The sequence below is a fragment of the Seriola aureovittata genome, chromosome 17, assembly GCF_021018895.1.
Source record: "Seriola aureovittata isolate HTS-2021-v1 ecotype China chromosome 17, ASM2101889v1, whole genome shotgun sequence".
NCBI lineage: Eukaryota > Metazoa > Chordata > Actinopteri > Carangiformes > Carangidae > Seriola > Seriola aureovittata.
The window spans coordinates 24,817,460-24,841,152 of NC_079380.1; the positions used below are offsets into that span (position 1 = coordinate 24,817,460).

General features: G+C 36.2%; 2 protein-coding genes across 2 annotated transcripts in view; both read left to right on the forward strand.

The window, feature by feature from the left end:
* The window catches only part of rapgefl1 (Rap guanine nucleotide exchange factor (GEF)-like 1), a 33,043-nt gene extending 26,386 nt beyond the window's left edge, over positions 1-6,657 (forward strand). Inside the window, exon 16 of the mRNA XM_056401140.1 lies at positions 1-6,657. This exon is cut by the window's left edge and continues 1,521 nt beyond it. The gene's annotated coding sequence lies outside the window, so the exon portion shown is untranslated.
* Positions 6,658-9,948: 3,291 nt separating this feature from the next.
* Positions 9,949-15,648, forward strand: LOC130184988 (nucleoside diphosphate kinase B-like). The gene is made up of 5 exons (XM_056401141.1): positions 9,949-10,059; positions 12,831-12,961; positions 13,898-13,999; positions 14,864-14,976; positions 15,390-15,648. The coding sequence occupies exons 2-5, from the start codon at positions 12,845-12,847 to the stop codon at positions 15,505-15,507; spliced, it is 450 nt and encodes a 149-aa protein (XP_056257116.1). The 5' UTR covers positions 9,949-10,059; positions 12,831-12,844; the 3' UTR covers positions 15,508-15,648.
* The last annotated feature ends 8,045 nt before the right edge of the window (positions 15,649-23,693 follow it).

Sequence of the window (23,693 nt, forward strand, 5' to 3'; positions counted from 1 at the left end):
CGGACGAGAAGATGAGATGATCCGACAGTCTGACATCATCAGAGAGCGACGATGACACTGATCCACAAGCTGCACATATGTGGGACGAATATCTCCGGGAAACTTTCCCCAACAGTTTCAGTCCGACAGAAGAGTTTCAATTCTTCCTAAAGTCTTTTTCCAGAAGCAGGTGTTGGATAAAAAGGTGTCGTCTTATGTTTGGACCAATACAGTTCTTCTGCATTAAGCATCTCTATTAATCTGCGCAGAGACGAGTGAAATATAAGTCCACATCTCAACAACACATCGTACGGCCAACAGGCTGACTGGAAACCCTGGAACTGAACTGGACATATTAAAATCCCGCCGTACAAGGACGAGCAAAAAACACCACGTTAAGATCTACAAACAACAGACGGAGAGAAATGTTCCGACCTGAGGACGTCGCCGACAGACGAGCGATTCTCTCAGAGACGAGTTCAAAGACAAAAATCTCTGCAGGAGATTTAGGAGTGAAACAAATCGTGACACTAAACCAGTTTCTGTGCAGCTGGAAGCGACTGCACCACGTCTCAAACGGTGGCGTCTGAATACGAGTTTACACCCGAGTCTCCGGCGCTCAGAAACCTGCGATCTGGATTTCATGAGTATATTTTTCCATCAAATGACTGAACTCTTTTACAGAGGACCACATTATGGATCTGTACCTGAACTCACAGTACTGGTTGTGTCCATGGTTTACATCAGTGGTAAGGGCTGTTAGGCCGACCTCTGACCTCTGACCTCTGACCTCTGATCAGTGGTTTCTATCAGCTGCCATATTTCACACAGAGCAATCAGGAACTAGTTTCTATCTGAACCCTTCATATTCCTCCAGGATTGAACCTAAACAGTGATGTTGTGTTCACTGACAGTATCTGTGACGGACTTACGGACACTTGTCACGGTGCGTTCACGGACAGTCAGGACGCTGGACGAGAGTGTGTAGATGCTGGTTTTCTACCGAACGTTTCAGTCTGAAGACATTGACGAACTCTTTTAGTTTCGGGACTTTGATGATGAACATTGTCATTAAACGTCTCTCACGGCGTTTTAATTCACAGCGTTTTCACTTTAAAGGACCGCGCTGCTGTTTTCGTATGTTTTCACCCTTTCACGTCAAATCATGAACGCAGCGCTGAGAACGAATTCATTTCTAGAGAACTCAACTTGCATAATCTGTAAACCTACAGCCGGACTGATGTTAATTTACCACAAATCATAATCAATTCTTTTCTCATGAACCCAAAATATTCAGGAGAGATATAAAAAAAAATATTAAAAAACGTTGAGAGAAATAAGTCAGGTTTTAGTATTTCAAAATAAAGCTGTAATGTTATGAAGAAGCAGCCATAGTAGTTGAAGAAAAAGAGTTTTCATTTTACTAAAAAAGTTGTAAGTAAATAAAAAGCTGCAGCTTTATTTGAAAAATCTTGATATTTCAAGGAAAAGGAAAAAGTTCACTTTAATAATTGGTCTTAGTATCTGAAACTGGGAGAGAGGATCACCCTTGTAAAAATTTGCCAGCTCGCCCTAAACCAGTGGTTCCCAACCTGTGGGAGGGGGCCCACTGGTGGGCCGCGAAGGTATAGCAAGCGGGTCGATCATTTACGAAATGGTGCGATTTTGGTCAAAAAAAGAAACATTTTAAAAACTCTTCTCGTTGTTTTTTCGTTTTTTTCATATTAATTCTTATCACTGTGATAATATAATTACAGGAACTTTTATGTTGTCGCCAGCCGGACGTCTTTGTATGTACAGCTGGTTAGCAACAGGAAGAATTAAAAGGAAAGACACAAGAAGAGACAGATGGTGACTCTTCCTCTGTTTTCAGTTCATTCCTGAACGTTCGATCGTCACCATTAAAATAAAAAGTTCTCAGAGACAATATTTGTCCTGACGAGGTTCGATGTTAGGCGCCAACATTTTTGAGATTTTCAAGTGGAACATGAGTTAGAAAAGGTTGGGAACCACTGGTCTAAACCTGAGAAGTTGTTGGAGAAGATAAAAACGTAACATCCAGCTCTTAAGAAAAACAAAAACATGATCACATTTGTAGAGAAATGAAGTTGAAGTTACTGGTGAAGTTTCGTCTTCATTGACGAACTGCAGCGTTTCTTTGAGCGGCAACTGTCCGTCAGTGAATCGCTCCATAAACCTTGAAGGTAAATCATTTAATCAGCTAATGGACACTTTTTATCATCAACCCGCACTGACACTTTCTTGTGCTCTCGTAGTTTTCAGTAGATTCATGATTCAGTCGGTTTGTGCAAGTTGAGTCTTGAAATGTATGAAAACTGTTTGTCTGGAAAACGTAAAAACGTGAGGTTTTGTTGGAGAAAATGGGTGAAAACATGCAAAAACAACAGCAGCTGAAAGTGATCATGAGCTGATCGAACTGATAATCACGTGACAGCCAATCAGCTGTTTACAGGACGACATCAGACCAGAGAGACAAACACAAACATCGACAGGAGAACTTTATTTTCTCAGCGATTGGGGATCGAACCGTCGTCACATCTGAACAACCAATCCTCTTCGAAGGACGGACCCGATCGGCCCCCCGCAGAGCCGCCCTGCCGTTGGTCAGTTCGACGTTACGGCGGGCGGAGGTCCGAGGCAATAACAGAGCGACAGGAAGTGAAGCTGGTTTGTCGACTTCTCGCATCAACGAAGCACTTTTGCCGAACCTCAGGGCTCAGAGACACAGAGAGGTTTTATTTACTCTTTATTCTCGGTTTTCAGTAGAGTTCAGTTCAGTTGAGTCCAGTTGTGTTGCAATCGATTGATTCTGTGTTTGTACAGCTGATCTCACTTCAGTCATATTTACTATAATAATAGAAATTTATAGAGTTGTTGTTTTTATGCTGTGATCTCCACCAGGTCTGAGTCCAGGTTTTCCACACTGAGACTTGATTTGAGTTTTTGAGCAACAGATCAAAAAAGATAAAAGAAGAGAAACTCCATGTGAAGTTGAATTAAGAGTTTCCTTATCACACCTGGGACAGAGACCTGCTTCATGAAGAACACAAGTGTGTGATTATTTGCATGTGATGAGAAAGTGCGAGGCAACTTAAAAAGTCATGATCCTCCATCAGTGCAACAATCTGATGAGGTCCAGGGCCGGAGTTTGGTTTGTGTCAGCTCAGGTCCCAGGTGTGCAGGAAAAGGAAACTGTACAAAGGAAAAAGTTGAGTTTAGTGTTTTATTTCTTATGAATTCAGCTTTTACCTTAGAAAATAAGTAGTTATGCATTTACAGACTTAAGAAAGAAAATAAGATTTTAGGGCTCAGCTGAAGACAAAATGATGGAGGTTTCTTCTTTTTTTTTTGCAGAGCACTGAAGAGTTTCACTACAAGATGTTGTGTCAAAAAAACAAAAACATGCTGTGAATCTCTTCATGAAAATTCATGGATATTTCTTCCTGCTGACAAATCCATAATAGTTTGAGAAAATTTAAATTAAGTTGAAATTTAGAGGAAAAAGTCATAGAATTTTTTTTTTATCGAAAAAATAAATAATTAAATTAATAGCATTAATTACATTAACAATCCCTTTCTTCAAAGAGCCCCTTCATTATATCGAACCCTCATTTAACAATTTATAATCTTTACATGAGTCAGAGTAATTTTCACAGTCGGACTGAAACTCTTCAGTGCTTCAGGATCAGGTTTGTAAAATTTATCTGAAAAGGTGTAAATGGTTTGAAAAACTGTTCTGTGCTCAGCTCTGGTGGCCGGTGAGACTTTATCATTCTGCATCTGTACCATAACATCCTGTTCGTAAAAGCTCAGTGAGGCTGATCCCGTCCAGAAACAACACCTCTCACACAGACGACCTTTCAGCAGGTCCAGGTCCAGGTCCAGGTCCAGGTCTAGGTCTGACAACTTAAAATTAAAGGTGGTTTAAATATTTATATTATATTTCACAGCCTAGCTTTTAATTCGATAAAACTGGGGCTTTGTAGATGCAGTGTAAACAGAATTGAAAGAAAACAAAACAATTGTTTCATTGAGTGTAGTCTGTTTCACCTGTGACCACACCCACCAGTGATGTCACGGTGTACTGACCACACCCAGAGTACAAGTCTATGTCACTGCAGCAAAGTGAAAACGACAACAACCGAGATTTTCACCTGGAGTTTGAAGCTTTTTTTGAAGTGCTTCAGTCATTTTACAGAAATGGTGTCGGCTGTGAAGGAGCAGTCCGACATTCGTCCCTCAGTTTAATTTGAAATAAAACCTCAGGACAGAAGCAGAATAAAAATCAACATGATGTGTGAACTGAAGCTGTTTGATTCTGGACGGGACACAACCATAAAAACTTCACTTTGACAAAACTTTATATCGAATACAGAGTCTTAAAACCGTCTTGTTCTCAAAACTGATAAAGAAATCGAGTTTGAATTTCCAGGAACATGAGTTTCGAGAACTACTCTAAACACAAAAATGAATTCGTTCAAGTTCAAACTTCAGACAACACCAGTTCGAGTCTGACCTCTCGAAAACACAAGTTCATAAACCTTAACTCACAAGTTTAAGTTTGTCCTTCCAAGATCTCCAGGTCTTGGTTTGAACTCCAGCTAGAACTCCCATTAACACCAGTTTGAAGTCCTAAGAACTCCAGCTCAAATGCCATTAGTTTAAATCCCAAAACCAGCGGCTCTAGAGAGGCCAGTTTCTCTTAGTCGTTGAGCCGTTAGAAGAATAATGTGAACTCAAAGTGAGTTTTCAGGACTCTGTGTTTGATATCAAAGGTCCTGTCGAGGAGACGTTTGCGGCGGTTTGGTCGGGTACAAAGTGTGAAACCCAGTGAAGATGACATCATCACTAGTCTGGCTCTCTCAGGACCACTTCCTGGGTGTTGGGTGTTTCATTATGGATCCCACCGAAGCCCTGAACCCGAACTGTCTCTAATCTTAACCCAAACAAAACCATCCTCATCAAACCTAATCTAAACTGACCAAACCGTCTGGCTTTTCGGGCCAATCACAGCCCTGTAATTCTGCTGGGATCCATAATTTCGGGAGGCGGCGGCGGCGGCTCGTCCGCCGTGTCGCCTGTATGAAAACACTGAAAAAATAAATATGTGTATATATTGCATCCTGTAAATAGGCAAATACTAACGAAGACTCTATTTTATGTATGAGCTGAGAGAGAGAGTGACGCTAACTCAAGGACAAATATTTGATTTGGTGTTTTTTATTTGCAGAAGTGAGAGAACGTGTACAGTGGTGGCAGGAAGAGAAAGAGATGATGATGAATTTATCACTTTATGAATTGTACAGTTAAATTTCTTCAGTTGGATTGTTCTGTTGTTTTCTATCTAAAGCTTGGGGTTGTTTGTTTGTTTTGTACAGAAGTGGTTGTTTACATCGATACAAGTCCTTATTTCTGTGAACGTCAGACAGACAACGTGATTGGAGCAGAGGTCTGGCAGGGGGCGGGGCCGGGAGGGTTGGTGTCATGTTACAAAATATTCCTGACAAACAACAAAAATAATAATTAGAGGATTAGTGCAGTGTATTGTAACGAAAGATGGAGAATCAAAGCAAAGTGGAAAAATAAATATCTTCAGGACAAATTTTAACATTTTGAGAAAAAGATCATAATAAACCAGAAAAAAGTCTTAATTTTTCAAAATTAAAGTTCGTAATAACATAAAGTTTTCATTTCATTAGCACAATTTTATTAAAAATATAGTTGTAAATGTCAATATTTTAAGATTAATGTCCTAATTTAGAGAAAAAGTCACATTATGAGCTTTATGAGGTAAATTGTAATATGAGATAAATTTGTAATTTTACAAACGTCATTATGTTATTTGAAGAGAAATTGTAAATTTATGAGACAAAGTCCCAATATGTATTATTTACCTGAAAATATTGGATTTTAATCAGAAAAGATTAATTTTATTGGAATAAGTCGTACTAGAAAAGAAAGAAATAAAAGTTGGAATTTTATGAGGGAAATCATGATATTTAAAGTTGTTATTTTGCAAGACATTAAATGATAATTACAATAAATAAATAACATTCTCTTCTGTCTGTTCTTGAAAATGATTTTCCTCATACAATTACAACTTTTCTGTTTGTCTAACTCTTGTAAAAGTAAAACTTTATTTTTAAAATCTGTATTATGAATTATAATACGACTTTTTCTTCAAATTTTATGTTTTTTTTCTCAAAATTATCACTTTGTTATTGAAATCACAGATTTCTCTTTTCTGTATCGAGGCTCTGACTCTGGCTGGTAGAGATTATAGACATGTTTTATTTAAAGTTAAGTTGCCAATGAGACATTCAGGTGTTTCCAGATTTGCAGTTTTTCTGAGAAGTGAACGAGAGAAAAAGTACAAACCAGTTTATGTAAAAAATGTAAAAAGTAAATACAGAACAGATTTTTAAGTTCAGCGACTTAAAGAGTTGATGTTGATGGAAATCGAATTATTGAGAAAGTTATTGATTATTCTGAATCTAATTGAAGTTGAAGTGTTCATTCAGGTGAAGTTTGTAAAGTGACTTGAAGTCCAGCTGAAGTGATTGAAAGGTCTGGGTGTGAGTGTGGCTCCTGCAGACCTCTGCTCTCTCTGCTGTTGCACTACAGACACTGAAATAAAACCTCTGGACAACAACAACAGCACGGCCTCACGCTCGGCTTCTGTTTGTGTGTCTGACCTCCGTCACTCAGCAGCACTGAGACGTGTTCAGATCCTTCACAGTGAGAAACCAGCTCAGCACAGCGAGGACGACCTGCAGCAGAGAGACGGGAGAAGACCAGAGTGAGAGTCACAGCTGCACCTGATCCAAACACACCTGTGGAAAACATCCTCAAACCCGACGTGCATGAATTCATTTTTAATGTGTCCGACCCGAACAGAGAGAGAACACAAACACCTGCAGCAGCTGGCTGATCTATCAATTCAACTGATTAATTAACAGGCAGCAGAGGTGGGAGGAGGAGCATGATCATAACAATAATGTGAAGTCATACAAATAATAAATATATAAAAGAATAAAGGAAAAACCTGTGAGTTGAGAGAGGATGACGTATTATCTGGAAAGCTTCATTATAGTTCTCAGCTGGTTTTATCTTTATAATGTTACAGCTGTATTCAGTTTATTTCAAGAGAAAAGGCTGAAAAATAAAACATCAGATTGTCACCATTTCTAGGGTTTTCTGAGTAACTTTAAAATCCTTTAACTTCACAGGCAGATACAATCAGGAGCATCAGACGCGCTTTGCTTTTACCTGCATTTATTTCCTGCACACTCTCCTCAACCACCGAGATCACGTGATTAAAGCGTGTTAGTTTTATCCATCACAACTCGTCTTTAGACTGGTTGATGTTGAGTGGAGTCAGTAACAGGAGAAGCCTCACAGCTGTGTTTCTGCCGGATCCTTTGGTCCAAATACATCGCAATATAAGATGGGTTGAAGTGTGTGCGTGAGCAGGGGTGTGTTTTTTTAATTTCAGCTGATAGGGTCCCTGCATCTCCCCCCCCCCCAAGGACTGTAGACCGGACCGGCGTCCCCCCTGAGAGGAGGACTGGTTTCCATCCCTGATTAGGAGAAGGTTTATATTTAGGGTCAAATTTGGGGGAAGAGTGAAGGTTGGAGCTTCAGGTTAAAGACACACTGACAAACACAGTGTTTGACAGTGACTGCAGTGTGTGTGTGTGTGTGTGCGTGTGTGTGTGTGCGTGTGTGTGTGTGTGTGTGTGTGCGCGAGTGTGTGTGTGTGCGCGAGTGTGTGTGTGTTAGTTTTGGATGAATTTCAGTTCTTATATAACAGAAGCAGAAAGACAGTTATCTCCACTTACATAATACATTACACCTGTCAGCTTTACAGTAGGCCTCTGTCAACAGTCTATTATTATATCATTGGCTTATTATCCCGGCTGCATCAGTGTGAAGCAACATTTCTCTGGTGTAGTCGGCTGAAGTGGAGCTTATTCTGGTTTTTTATCTTCCTTAATTTTTCTGTTATTATATTTTACGTACTTATTGTAAGTTTTTCAAAACTAGCCAGAGCCAAAGCTAAAACTACAAATACTTACTGATAGTTTCCTACCAGTTATCTTTAAATGAAAACAAGTTATTGAATTAGTCACTCCACATAACTAAATGAATCACAGTAGCAGAGCTGCTGAACGTATACAGACCATCTGCTGGTTAGCGTGTTAGCATGTTAGCATGATACCCTGTGTAGCCATTAAAGTTCACATTCAAGACTCACAGAGGCCCAGGTTTAAAACGAGGTAGACGAAGCCTGGAAACGTGAAGTCTGTCAAAGATGACGTCGTCAATCAATCAGTGTTAGCTTATTTAGCTAGCTAGCTAGTACAACAGATAAAATGAGGAGCTGTTTTTGTTTATTTCTGTCTGACCTATCGTTTCTAAACTTCCTCAGGATGTTGATGGTAAATCAGCTGTTGTCAATCCAGAATGTAAAGATTGACAGGCGTAGCAACAGTTACTAAGGGGGTGTGGCTTAGCTAACTGTCAGTTGATACAAATCTCTAACTTCAGCCTGTCATCAATGACAACAGACGCTGTAGCGCTCTGATTGGATGCTCCTTGCAGCAGTGCCTTCTGGGACTTGTATTGACTTTTTTCTTACTTCATACAGTTTTGTCAGTAGTTTGTCAAAAAACAAAAAATTTCACCAAGGATAAGAAAACATTTACATAAAAAGTGAAACGTGAGAGAAAAGAAAATCCACTTGTCAAAACGTTGACTTCCTAAGACAAAGTTGAGATGCTGCATGAAAACATTGACCTTTTGACTTTTTGACATCAGCGATCTGAGCGAGGACACGAGGACACGAGGACGGGACTGACACAGCAGGACGTGTGGACAGCTGATACGTTAGTGACAGAGTGAAGCAGCAGGTGAGTGAGGCTAAAGTGTGGGCCAACCATGGCAGCGCTGACATGGCTGAGCCTGAGCCAACACACTCACTGTGACACGTCCACATATTGTGTTGCACATGAATAGATATGTATGTATTTCACATGCGCACAGTCACACTGCACATAGGAATTACATGCAAACTTTGTGCGACTATGGACATGTGCTGCTGTTACTAATAACTCTATTACAAGTTATATATTGGTTGTTGGAGGTTTCTCCTCTCGACTGACACCAGCTGCTGCTCATTGTGGGAACTGCTGAGTTTGTCTCTATAATACTGTGAGGTCTCGACCTGACTCTGTCCTGCCTCGAGATAATGTTTATTGTGATTTGATGCTATACAAGTGAAATGAACTTGAATTGAATTGAATGTGTTGGCTCAGCCTCAGCCGTGTCAGCACTGTCATGTTGGGCCCCCAGTTTAAACTTAGACTGACTCCGGTGGTCTTCTCCATAGGAGCGAACGCCGAGGAGCATGGGTACTGTAGTGTTTAGACATATTCCACAAACCAAACAGGAGTCTGTCCCGTCTCTCTCCTGCATCTCGCCGCTCTCTACCTGACATTTCTTATAAACATGAAGACATCCTCGGAAAGTCAATATCAAAAACATGCTCATGTTCCAAAGTGTCTCTCGTTGCCTCTGTGTCCGTGGTCGGCAGATCGGTTCCAACATGTGAGTGTTTGGAAGTCTATCTTTGTGAGGACCATTTCAGTTTTAGATCTTGGCTTCACTTTACAAAAATCTTCTCACTTTCTGGGTATGAGAACAATTTTGGCAAAGAGACACTTTGGAAAATGGAGACATATTCGTAAAAGGACATTTACTGAAAATGTCCTTACCTTCCAAAGACGTCTTCAAGTTTATAAAAAATGTCAATAATGTACACACACACACACACACACACACACACACACACACACACACACCCCACCCCCAACACACACACACACATACACACACACACGCCCACACACACACACACACACACATACTTGGACCTCCCCCCTCCCGCCACTGTGAAGCCTTTAAATAGAGCTCCTCTCCGGCTCTTCGGCCTCGGTGATCGCATCCCCGCCGCCGGCAACTCATCTTCACAGGTTCTCCTCAACTCCTAAAACCAAGGTAAATATCAACACACACACACACACACACACACACGTTTAATTAACACATTTAACATTTAATTTTGTGTCATTTCTACTTTTAATGTGACTATAAAATGAATCCAGAAACACTTGTACTGTCTGGTCAGTCGCTCTGTGAGCAGCTCACTTCCTGTTCAGTGATGTTAGTCTTGATGAAAACTGCAGGTCGTGTGCATGTGTCGTCCTGCAGCAGGACATGTGCATGTGTCGTCCTGCAGCAGGACATGTGCATGTGTCGTCCTGCAGCAGGACATGTGCATGTGTCGTCCTGCAGCAGGACATGTGCGGCAGTGACATGTTGGACGGCTGCAGACAGCTGCAGACAGCCGGACGCACTGAGCCGCGTCCTCACGTGGACACATGCTGATTGTTCTGTGGTTTAAATGAAAGTTAATAAGATTTAAAATGAGGAATGACTGTGAAGCCTGTGGTTGTGAATCAGACGTGAAATTCAAAGCCATGAAAGTTTATAGACGTGAGTTCGACATCAGGTTGAAACTAACACAAGGAAACTGTAAAGTGCCTCCTGAACACACAAGTGCAAATCTAAAGACTGTAACTCTGACGTTCCACAGGATTTCTAATTCTATAATCTGTTCTCATAAAACTTTCTCTGGTTTATTGCCAAGTGGATTTTCAACATACAAGGAATTTACTTTGGTGTGGGTGACAATCAACATAAGAAGAAGAAAACAAATATGAACAGATAAAAAAGGAAGTACTGCAGGTCAGATATCTTCGGTATAAATACATGAATGTAAATACGTGGCTGCAGGTTTCTGCAGGTCGTACTGTCCGTGCTGTTTGATGTGAACTCAGAACCCGTCAGATAATCGAATAATATCTCATAATAACTCATTTTCTTTGAAGTGGAAGAGACTGAATATTATTTTAAATGTCTGTGGAGACGTTGTGCTTCAACCTCCTCCCACCTCTATTAGTAAGATCACTCCTGATTGGCTGACTGAAGCTGTCTGTCAGCTGTGTGTATGTGTATTGATCTCATTGAGTATTTCCTTTGTTAGAGGAGGAGTCAGAGGTGAAAGGTCATGTGTCTTGTTCAAGGACACTTCAACAGAAACAGGTTTTGCAAATATTCCTCAAAATTTCACCCAAAAATTCCTAATTTCCCGCCAGTTTTCCACAGTTTGATGATAAACCTCGACCTTGTGTTCACAGTTAAAGTCACTCTGCTTTAGCTGCAGTTTGTTCAAGGAGATTTCAACAGAAATAAGTCCTGAATCTTGTGAGTCACTTAAAGAAACTCCAACATTCATCGTCACAATCAAACTGAAGAACAGAACAAACAATCTGAAAAGTCATGAGCTGCATGATTTTCAATTCACAGTGCCACTGCAGTTTTCTATGATGTAAGTTTATTCTAAAAATACTCAGAACGAAGAATATTTGATCGTGTTTTCGATCTGCAGCTTGTTTCTTCTTGCTGCTCGTCTCCTCTGTGGCTCTGAGCTGTGAGGATCACTGTGTGTGATCAAAATACAAAAACACAAAGGTGCGTCCTCTGAGGAGCACGAATATCCACCATGTGGATGAATCTTTCTCTCGACCAAACCTGTCCGACAGACCGACGTCGTGTTTCTCACAGGACAAAAAAAGGACAAGGATTTTCGGACTCGGCGCCTGGTGCGTGATTCAGTTTGATAAATCAGCAGAACATAAGCTCGATATTCGACCTTGAGGCCTAATTAGACCCTCAGAACCAAACCCCCCCCCCCCCAGTAACTCCTGTGATCAGGTGGCCTGTTGCTGACCCCACACTCTCTCAGCCTGAATTCCTGCCAGAGCCACCTGCTTCCAGCGGATATCGGCTTCACATGAACAGATACCAACAGGCAGTAAAATTAGAAAGACGGCCGCCTGGCACGCAGAGCTTTGTCCAGAGCCGGCGAGCCGGTGTTGAGCCCGAGCGGATGGTTTCCGTGCTTTCAGCAGAATGACGTCCAGCTTTAGATCGTTTGTCTAACGAGGAGTCATTTAATATCGTCTCCTGTCTTTTTGATGAGGAGTGAAGAATCTGAGATCTTAATAAGATTTACAAGATGAAACTTAATAAGACGTGTTTCTAAAACTCTAAGCTTGAAAAGAAATAACAGGATAAAAGATATAGTTTGTTTAAAGATCAGTCTCGATTCCCCGAGTGCTGATCCTGGATCCTCATTCTTCGTTTGAGTCTTTAAATCTCCAGGCTTCTCATAAGACTCATGAACTCACCTCCAACATCGACCCAAACTGATCCTGAACAGATGCAGTTTATTCAAGCTCGAGCTGCTTCCATCCTGATTTAGAAAACAAGTGTGTTCAAGTCAGTGTTGATGTCTCCTGACCAACGTCTGTCCTGAACCTTAGCTCAAAGAAGATTCACCTGAACACGTTCTCCTCATCGTCGAGCAGTAACATAATGTTCAGTGTGTGTTCATCAAAGACTGAAGGAGGATTTAAAAAGCAGAAAAGGCTGCAGCTTTACTGGGGGCCACAAAAATGTTGAAAAGATCATCGAGAGGAACTGAGCTGATTCATTCAGACGTTTTCAGAGGAGAAGGTCTGCGGTCACTGTTTGTTTGTTTGTTGGTTTGTTGGTTTGTTTGTTTGTTTGTTTGTTTGTTGGTTGGTTTGTTTGTTTGTTTGTTTGTTTGTTGGTTTGTCTGTTTGTTTGTTTGTTTGTTTGTTGGTTTGTTTGGCGGCAGATTAAAGAAATAAACGTTGACGAGCCTGTTTCTCCGTGTGCAGCCTCCTCAGCAGACATGGAGCGTACCTTCATCGCCGTGAAGCCCGATGGCGTCCAGAGAGGACTGTGTGGTGAGATCATCAAGCGCTTCGAGCATAGAGGCTTCAAGTTGGTGGCTGCCAAATTCATGCAGGTAACCATGACGACCTTTTTATTTCTTTGATGTTACAGGACAAACTCTCCTGGATAATGTGACGACTCTATAGCTTTTAATAGCTTCAACTTCCCGCCTGAGAATTCTTTTAATTACTACAATACCCATGAGCCTCGGGCGCAGTTGCTATGGAGAAGCGTTCAGTCAGTGAATCAGAGCAACAGAGAATTAAAAAGTCATACCGATGCTCCACAGCTGTTGAGGTCTGTCAGACCTGAACCAGAACCTGACACTGAAGTGAGTCCAGCACAGACCACATCTGGAGGAGTCCACAGGTCCCACAGCTTAAAGTAGATTTCACCCTCAAACAGCTGTTTTCAGGGTCTCAGTCCTCACAGGGACAGAGGGCCACAGAGCTGGCTTCAGACCGGGGGGGGGGGGGGGGCAGCTGTGAAGGACTCACACTGGTGTCACTGTCACACACTCAGCGTGGTTATTCTCAGCCGAGGTGTGTGTGAATGACAGCTGGCTTCAGTGTGTGTGTGTGTGTGTGTGTGTGTGTGTGTGGATTAATAATCTACACACTGACACCAGAGAGCGACGGCGTCTCTCAGTTCAATTGAATAAACTTTATTTGTCCTCAGCAGGTGATTTACAGTTGTTGTGAATTATAATCGACTATTTAAATATTTGATTTATCTTAATATTTTACCTTGTGTACATCCGCAAATGTAATATACAATTTACATTTTTATTTCCTATGTACACTTATGTAAAAATTACATATGAAACCTGTTACATGTATCTGGCCTATACAAATATATACATTTATGTATGTATGCTTATACTGTAGACATATGTAATGTAGATAAATATCCAACCAGTTATATATTATATACTATCATATTTTATTATATATTACAGGCTGAGACATGAATGAATGAGAAATGTCATATATCATGTCTGTGGTTTCAGGCCTCTGAGGAACACATGAAGAACCACTACCTGGACCTCAAGGACATGCCCTTCTACGGTGGACTGTGCAAATACATGTCCGGTGGACCCATCTTCGCCATGGTAACACATGCACGCACACACACACACGCACGCACGCACACACACACACACACACACACAAACACTCAGACATTCATCTCCTCTGTGGCGCTCCTGTCATTCAGATATCTTTCTCTTTATATCTCTTTCCATTTCATCTGCACTCTCTCTCCACCCACCTGTCGTCATTCACGCTCTCTCCAAACACACACACACACACACACACACACACACACACACACACACTCTCTCTCTCTCTCTCTCCTTGTATGGAGAAGACAGTCGTACACACTGACCGGTCACACGTCCTCAGAGGTGACTCAGCTGACCTCCAGCAGGACGCTGATGATAACTGAAGTGATAGAGGAGACTTTCATGTTAACGCCGCCTCAGCTTCTCTTCTGCTTCACTCATGGATGTTACAACTCATTTAAAAACACTTCAATCCACCTGTTTCATGATCAGTAGATGCAGATGTAATGCAGCTGTGATTGGGAGCCGGTCAGACTTCAGATGACACTGAGTCTGGATTCATCTGTCGTACAGACTTTAATTCTAGATGAACCCTAACTGCTGCTGTATAAACACATCGGGAACGAACACATAGTGAAACACAGGAGGAAAAATATGTTGAGAAGTCAGAACAAATACTGGAGTTTAATATATCTGGGTATAACTACAGAGTTATGAATCAGATTATTATAATCAGATTGTTACTGTAAAGGGGAAATAAGCAGAGATTTTATCTTCTGTCTGTATAAGAGATGGAAGTGTTATATGGACAGTCTCTATTGTTTTGTCCATTTCAGTATTTTAGGTAGGTGTTCCTAAAAAACTGAGCGTACGTCCTGACCAGGTGTGTGAATGTGTGTCTGTGTGTTCCAGGTGTGGGAGGGTCAGAACATTGTGAAGCTGGCCAGGATGATGCTGGGTGAGACCAACCCCGCTGACTCCAAGCCCGGCAGCATCCGTGGAGACCTGTGCATCAACATTGGCAGGTGAGCAAACTGAACACGACCCCAGGTGACCCCACACACACACACACGTACACACACACATACACACACATGCACAACTGTCAAACCGCAGACTGTGTTCTCCAGAAGCTTCTCTGACATCTGCAGAATCAGGAGCCAGTTGCACAAAGCACCTCAAGTTTTCTACTTAAGTTTGACAGTTTAAGTTTATATAAACACATAGATAGATAGATATACACACACATACGTATACATATAGATATATACATACACGCACACACATATTATCTTGTAATGTTTATTTATTATAATTGTAATTTTTCCAGACTTTTCTTGATTAGCACTAAAGAGCTTCCATCACAGATGAACAGAAACATGAGGTGGAGTGTACATGTAAAATGTCGTTAATGAGCTCAAACCTCTTGTTTTCTCAGGAACATCATCCACGGCAGCGACACCCTGGAGAACGCCAAGAGAGAGATTGGCCTGTGGTTCAAGGCTGAGGAGTTTGTCTCCTACACCTCTTGCGCCCAGACCTGGCTGTACGAGTAAATCGGCCAATCACCGACCAGTCAACTAGACCCCACCCCAATCACCCCTACCAGCCCTGCAGTCGATCTTCTCACTTCGTTTTCACTGATCAATCCAAAAACATGTAGTGCTTATCAATAAAGTCTCATGTTAACAACAAAAGTCTGAGTGTTTTTATGCTTTACTATACTATGACTTTTTACGCCTTACTATGCTTTGATTTTCTATAACTTACTACACTATGACATTTATACCTGATTATACTATGACTTTTTGTGCTTTACTTTGCTATGACTTTTTATAGTAAAGTTATGCTTTAGTATACTATAACTTCCTATACTTTGACTTTCTATACCTTACTATACGATGGCTTTCTATAACTTATTATACTATGACTTTTTATGCCTTACTATACCATGACTATTTTATGACTTTTTATGCCTTAGTATAATGTGACTTTTTTGACTTGCTATAGGATGACTTTTTATGCCTTACTGTTGCATTACTTTTTTATCTTACTATACTATCACTTTTTTATGACGTTTTATGTCTTAGTATACAATGTCTTTTTTTATGACTTTTTTTGCCTAACTATATTATGACTTTTTATGACTTTTCATGCCTTACTATACTATGACTTTTTTATGCATTACTATATTATGACTTTTTATGCCTTACTATACTATGACTTTTTATGCCTTACTATACTATGACTTTTTTATGACTTTTTATGCCTTTGTATATTATGACTTTTTTATGACTTTTTATGCCTTACTATACGATGACTTTTTTATGACTTTTGATGCCTTAGTATATTATGACTTTTTTATGACTTTTTATGCCTTACTATATTATGATTTTTTATGACTTTGTATGCCTTACTTTACTATGATATTTTATGACTTTTTTTTTCCTTGCTATAGTATCAATTTTTCATAGTTCATGTTCATGCCTGCTCCAGTGCTACTGTTGCTCCTGCTGAAATTGACTACTGTGCTGCCATTCCAAGCCAAGCCACTCACCTGCTGCTCCTACTCAGACAAGTCGCCTGCTCCATTCCAACCATCCACCTCTCTTACTCTCACTCATTGAATAGCTGCCAATAAAGAACTTTTATTACTAAACCACTGGTTGTGTCTGTGTATGAATCTATTGTGTGGTCCAAAAAGAATATGACAGATTACTAAACTATGATTTTTTAATGACTTTATGACTTTTCATGCCTTAGTATTTATTGCATGCCTTTTTTTACCTCACTATACTATGACTTTTTATGCCTTACTATATTATGACTTTTTTATTACTTTTCATGCCTTACTATATTATGACTTTTTTATGACTTTTTGTGCCTTACTATACTTTGACTTTTTATGACTTTTTATGCCTTACTATATTATGACTTTTTTATGACTTTTTATGCCTTACTATATTATGACTTTTTATGCCTTACTATACTATGACTTTTTTTATGACTTTTTTTTTGCCTAAGTATATTATGACTTTTTTATGACTTTTTATGCCTTACTATATTATGACTTTTTTTTATGACTTTTTATGCCTTACTATATTATGACGTTTTATGACTTACTATACTATGACTTTTTATGCCTTACTATATTATGACTTTTTTATGACTTTTTGTGCCTTACTATATTATGACTTTTTATGCCTTACTATACTATGACTTTTTTATGACTTTTTATGCCTTACTATATTATGACTTTTTATGACTTTTTATGGCTTACTATATTATGAACTTTTTATGCCTTACTATACTATGACTTTTTTATGACTTTTTATGCCTTACTATATTATGACTTTTTTTGCCTTACTATACTATGACTTTTTTATGACTTTTTATGCCTTACTATATTATGACTTTTTTATGACTTTTTATGCCTTAATATATATTGACTTTTTTATGACTTTTTATGCCTTACTATATTATGACTTTTTATGCCTTACTATATTATGACTTTTTATGCCTTACTATACTATGACTTTTTTATGACTTTTTATGCCTTAGTATATTATGACTTTTTTAGGACTTTTTATGCCTTAGTCTATTATGACTTTTTTATGACTTTTTATGCCTTACTATATTATGACTTTTTTTTTGCCATACTATACTATGACTTTTTTATGACTTTTTATGCCTTACTATACTATGACTTTTTTATGACTTTTTATGCCTTAGTATATTATGACTTTTTTATGACTTTTTATGCCTTACTATATTATGAACTTTTTATGCCTTACTATAATATGACTTTTTTATGACCTTTTATGCCTTACTATATTATGACTTTTTTTGCCTTACTATACTATGACTTTTTTATGACTTTTTATGCCTTTGTATATTATGACTTTTTTATGACTTTTTATGCCTTACTATATTATGACTTTTTTTGCCTTACTATACTATGACTTTTTTGTGACTTTTTATGCCTTACTATACTATGACTTTTTTTGCCTTACTATACTATGACTTTTTTATGACTTTTTATGCCTTACTATATATGACTTTTTTATGACTTTTTATGCCTTAATATATATTGACTTTTTTATGACTTTTTATGCCTTACTATATTATGACTTTTTATGCCTTACTATGACTTTTTTTGCCTTATTATACTATGACTTTTTTATGACTTTTTTTGCCTTACTATACTATGACTTTTTTTATGACTTTTTATGCCTTACTATATTATGACTTTTTATGCCTTACTATACTATGACTTTTTTATGACTTTTTATGCCTTTGTATATTATGACTTTTTTATGACTTTTTATGCCTTACTATATTATGACTTTTTTGCCTTACTATACTATGACTTTTTTGTGACTTTTTATGCCTTACTATATTATGACTTTTTATGCCTTATTATATTATGACTTTTTATGCCTTACTATACTATGACTTTTTTATGACTTTTTATGCCTTTGTATATTATGACTTTTTTATGACTTTTTATGCCTTACTATATTATGACTTTTTTTGCCTTACTATACTATGACTTTTTTATGACTTTTGATGCCTTAGTATATTATGACTTTTTTATGACTTTTTATGCCTTACTATATTATGATTTTTTATGACTTTGTATGCCTTACTTTACTATGATATTTTATGACTTTTTTTCCTTGCTATAGTATCAATTTTTCATAGTTCATGTTCATGCCTGCTCCAGTGCTACTGTTGCTCCTGCTGAAATTGACTACTGTGCTGCCATTCCAAGCCAAGCCACTCACCTGCTGCTCCTACTCAGACAAGTCGCCTGCTCCATTCCAACCATCCACCTCTCTTACTCTCACTCATTGAATAGCTGACAATAAAGAACTTTTATTACTAAACCACTGGTTGTGTCTGTGTATGAATCTATTGTGTGGTCCAAAAAGAATATGACAGATTACTAAACTATGATTTTTTAATGACTTTATGACTTTTCATGCCTTAGTATTTATTGCATGCCTTTTTTTACCTCACTATACTATGACTTTTTATGCCTTACTATATTATGACTTTTTTATTACTTTTCATGCCTTAATATATTATGACTTTTTTATGACTTTTTGTGCCTTACTATACTTTGACTTTTTATGACTTTTTATGCCTTACTATATTATGACTTTTTTTGCCTTACTATACTATGACTTTTTATGACTTTTTATACCTTACTATACTATGACTTTTTATGCCTTACTATACTATGACTTTTTATGCCTTACTATATTATGACTTTTTATGACTTTTTTTGCCTTACTATATTATGACTTTTTATGCCATACTATACTATGACTTTTTATGACTTTTTATGCCTTACTATACTATGACTTTTTATGACTTTTTATGCCTTACTATACTATGACTTTTTATGACTTTTTATGCCTTAGTACATTATGACTTTTTTATGACTTTTTATGCCTTACTATATTATGAACTTTTTATGCCTTACTATACTATGACTTTTTATGACTTTTTATGCCTTACTATATTATGACTTTTTTTGCCTTACTATACTATGACTTTTTTATGACTTTTTATGCCTTACTATATTATGACTTTTTTATGACTTTTTATGCCTTACTATATACTATGACTTTTTATGACTTTTTATGCCTTACTATACTATGACTTTTTTTGCCTTACTATACTATGACTTTTTATGACTTTTTATGCCTTACTATATTATGACTTTTTTATGACTTTTTATGCCTTACTATACTATGACTTTTTATGACTTTTTATGCCTTACTATATTATGACTTTTTTTGCCTTACTATACTATGACTTTTTTATGACTTTTTATGCCTTACTATATTATGACTTTTTTATGACTTTTTATGCCTTAATATATATTGACTTTTTTATGACTTTTTATGCCTTACTATATTATGACTTTTTATGCCTTACTATATTATGACTTTTTATGCCTTACTATACTATGACTTTTTATGCCTTAGTATATTATGACTTTTTTAGGACTTTTTATGCCTTAGTCTATTATGACTTTTTTAGGACTTTTTATGCCTTACTATATTATGACTTTTTTTTGCCATACTATACTATGACTTTTTTATGACTTTTTATGCCTTACTATACTATGACGTTTTTATGACTTTTTATGCCTTACTATACTGTGACTTTTTTATGACTTTTTATGCCTTAGTATATTATGACTTTTTATGACTTTTTATGCCTTACTATATTATGAACTTTTTATGCCTTACTATAATATGACTTTTTTATGACCTTTTATGCCTTACTATATTATGACTTTTTTTGCCTTACTATACTATGACTTTTTTTGCCTTACTATACTATGACTTTTTATGACTTTTTATGCCTTTGTATATTATGACTTTTTATGACTTTTTATGCCTTACTATATTATGACTTTTTTTGCCTTACTATACTATGACTTTTTATGACTTTTGATGCCTTAGTATATTATGACTTTTTATGACTTTTTATGCCTTACTATATTATGATTTTTTATGACTTTGTATGCCTTACTTTACTATGATATTTTATGACTTTTTTTCCTTGCTATAGTATCAATTTTTCATAGTTCATGTTCATGCCTGCTCCAGTGCTACTGTTGCTCCTGCTGAAATTGACTACTGTGCTGCCATTCCAAGCCAAGCCACTCACCTGCTGCTCCTACTCAGACAAGTCGCCTGCTCCATTCCAACCATCCACCTCTCTTACTCTCACTCATTGAATAGCTGACAATAAAGAACTTTTATTACTAAACCACTGGTTGTGTCTGTGTATGAATCTATTGTGTGGTCCAAAAAGAATATGACAGATTACTAAACTATGATTTTTTAATGACTTTATGACTTTTCATGCCTTAGTATTTATTGCATGCCTTTTTTTACCTCACTATACTATGACTTTTTATGCCTTACTATATTATGACTTTTTTATTACTTTTCATGCCTTAATATATTATGACTTTTTTATGACTTTTTGTGCCTTACTATACTTTGACTTTTTATGACTTTTTATGCCTTACTATATTATGACTTTTTTTGCCTTACTATACTATGACTTTTTTATGACTTTTTATACCTTACTATACTATGACTTTTTATGCCTTACTATACTATGACTTTTTATGCCTTACTATATTATGACTTTTTTATGACTTTTTGTGCCTTACTATATTATGACTTTTTATGCCATACTATACTATGACTTTTTTATGACTTTTTATGCCTTACTATACTATGACTTTTTTATGACTTTTTATGCCTTACTATACTATGACTTTTTTATGACTTTTTATGCCTTAGTACATTATGACTTTTTATGACTTTTTATGCCTTACTATATTATGAACTTTTTATGCCTTACTATACTATGACTTTTTTATGACTTTTTATGCCTTACTATATTATGACTTTTTTTGCCTTACTATACTATGACTTTTTTATGACTTTTTATGCCTTACTATATTATGACTTTTTTATGACTTTTTATGCTTACTATACTATGAACTTTTTATGCCTTACTACTATGACTTTTTTATGACTTTTTTATGCTTACTATATTATGACTTTTTTTGCCTTACTATACTATGACTTTTTTATGACTTTTTATGCCTTACTATATTATGAACTTTTTATGACTTTTTATGCCTTAATATATATTGACTTTTTTATGACTTTTTTATGCCTTACTATATTATGACTTTTTATGCCTTACTATATTATGACTTTTTATGCCTTACTATACTATGACTTTTTATGCCTTAGTATATTATGACTTTTTTAGGACTTTTTATGCCTTAGTCTATTATGACTTTTTTATGACTTTTTATGCCTTACTATATTATGACTTTTTTTTGCCATACTATACTATGACTTTTTTATGACTTTTTATGCCTTACTATACTATGACGTTTTTATGACTTTTTATGCCTTACTATACTGTGACTTTTTTATGACTTTTTATGCCTTAGTATATTATGACTTTTTATGACTTTTTATGCCTTACTATATTATGACTTTTTAATGCCTTACTATATATGACTTTTTTATGACCTTTTATGCCTTACTATATTATGACTTTTTATGCTTACTATACTATGACTTTTTATGCCTTACTATACTATGACTTTTTTATGACTTTTTATGCCTTAATATATATTGACTTTTTTATGACTTTTTATGCCTTACTATATTATGACTTTTTTTGCCTTACTATACTATGACTTTTTGTGACTTTTTATGCCTTACTATATTATGACTTTTTATGCCTTACTATACTATGACTTTTTTATGACTTTTTATGCCTTAGTATATTATGACTTTTTTAGGACTTTTTATGCCTTAGTCTATTATGACTTTTTTATGACTTTTTATGCCTTACTATATTATGACTTTTTTTGCCATACTATACTATGACTTTTTTATGACTTTTTTTGCCTTACTATACTATGACTTTTTTATGACTTTTTATGCCTTACTATATTATGACTTTTTTATGACTTTTTATGGCTTAATATATATTGACTTTTTTATGACTTTTTATGCCTTACTATATTATGACTTTTTATGCCTTACTATGACTTTTTTTGCCTTATTATACTATGACTTTTTTATGACTTTTTATGCCTTAGTATATTATGACTTTTTTAGGACTTTTTTATGCCTTAGTCTATTATGACTTTTTATGACTTTTTATGCCTCACTATATTATGATTTTTTTTTTGCCTTACTATACTTTGACTTTTTCATGACTTTTTATGCCTTAGTCTATTATGACTTTTTAATGATTTTTTATGCCTTAGTATATTATGACTTTTTTATGATTTTTTATGCCTTACTATATTATGACTTTTTTTGCCTTACTATACTATGACTTTTTTATGACTTTTTATGCCTTAGTATATTGTGACTTTTTTATGACTTTTTATGCCTTAATATACTATGACTTTTTTTGCCTTATTATACTATGACTTTTTTATGACTTTTTATACGTTAGTATATTATGACTTTTTTATGACTTTTTATGCCTTACTATATTATGAACTTTTTATGCCTTACTATAATATGACTTTTTTATGACCTTTTATGCCTTACTATATTATGACTTTTTTTGCCTTACTATACTATGACTTTTTATGCCTTACTATACTATGACTTTTTTATGACTTTTTATGCCTTTGTATATTATGACTTTTTTATGACTTTTTATGCCTTACTATAATTATGACTTTTTTTGCCTTACTATACTATGACTTTTTTATGACTTTTTATGCCTTACTATATTATGACTTTTTATGCCTTACTATACTATGACTTTTTTATGACTTTTTATGCCTTAGTATATTATGACTTTTTTATGACTTTTTTATGCCTTAGTCTATTATGACTTTTTTATGACTTTTTATGCCTTACTATTTATGACTTTTTTTGCCATACAATACTATGACTTTTTTATGACTTTTTATTGCCTTACTATACTATGACTTTTTTTGCCTTACTTACTATGACTTTTTTATGACTTTTTATGCCTTACTATATTATGACTTTTTTATGACTTTTTATGCCTTAATATATATTGACTTTTTTATGACTTTTTATGCCTTACTATATTATGACTTTTTATGCCTTACTATGACTTTTTTTGCCTTATTATACTATGACTTTTTTATGACTTTTTATGCCTTAGTATATTATGACTTTTTTATGAC

Bases quoted from the DNA above. Each gene is read 5' to 3' on its own strand.
- LOC130184988 (XM_056401141.1), top strand. From the start codon at position 12,845: ATGGAGCGTACCTTCATCGCCGTGAAGCCCGATGGCGTCCAGAGAGGA. The intron at 14,000-14,863 runs GTAACACATGCA...TGTGTGTTCCAG, and splicing joins GTGGACCCATCTTCGCCATG to GTGTGGGAGGGTCAGAACAT. The intron at 14,977-15,389 runs GTGAGCAAACTG...TTGTTTTCTCAG, and splicing joins CTGTGCATCAACATTGGCAG to GAACATCATCCACGGCAGCG.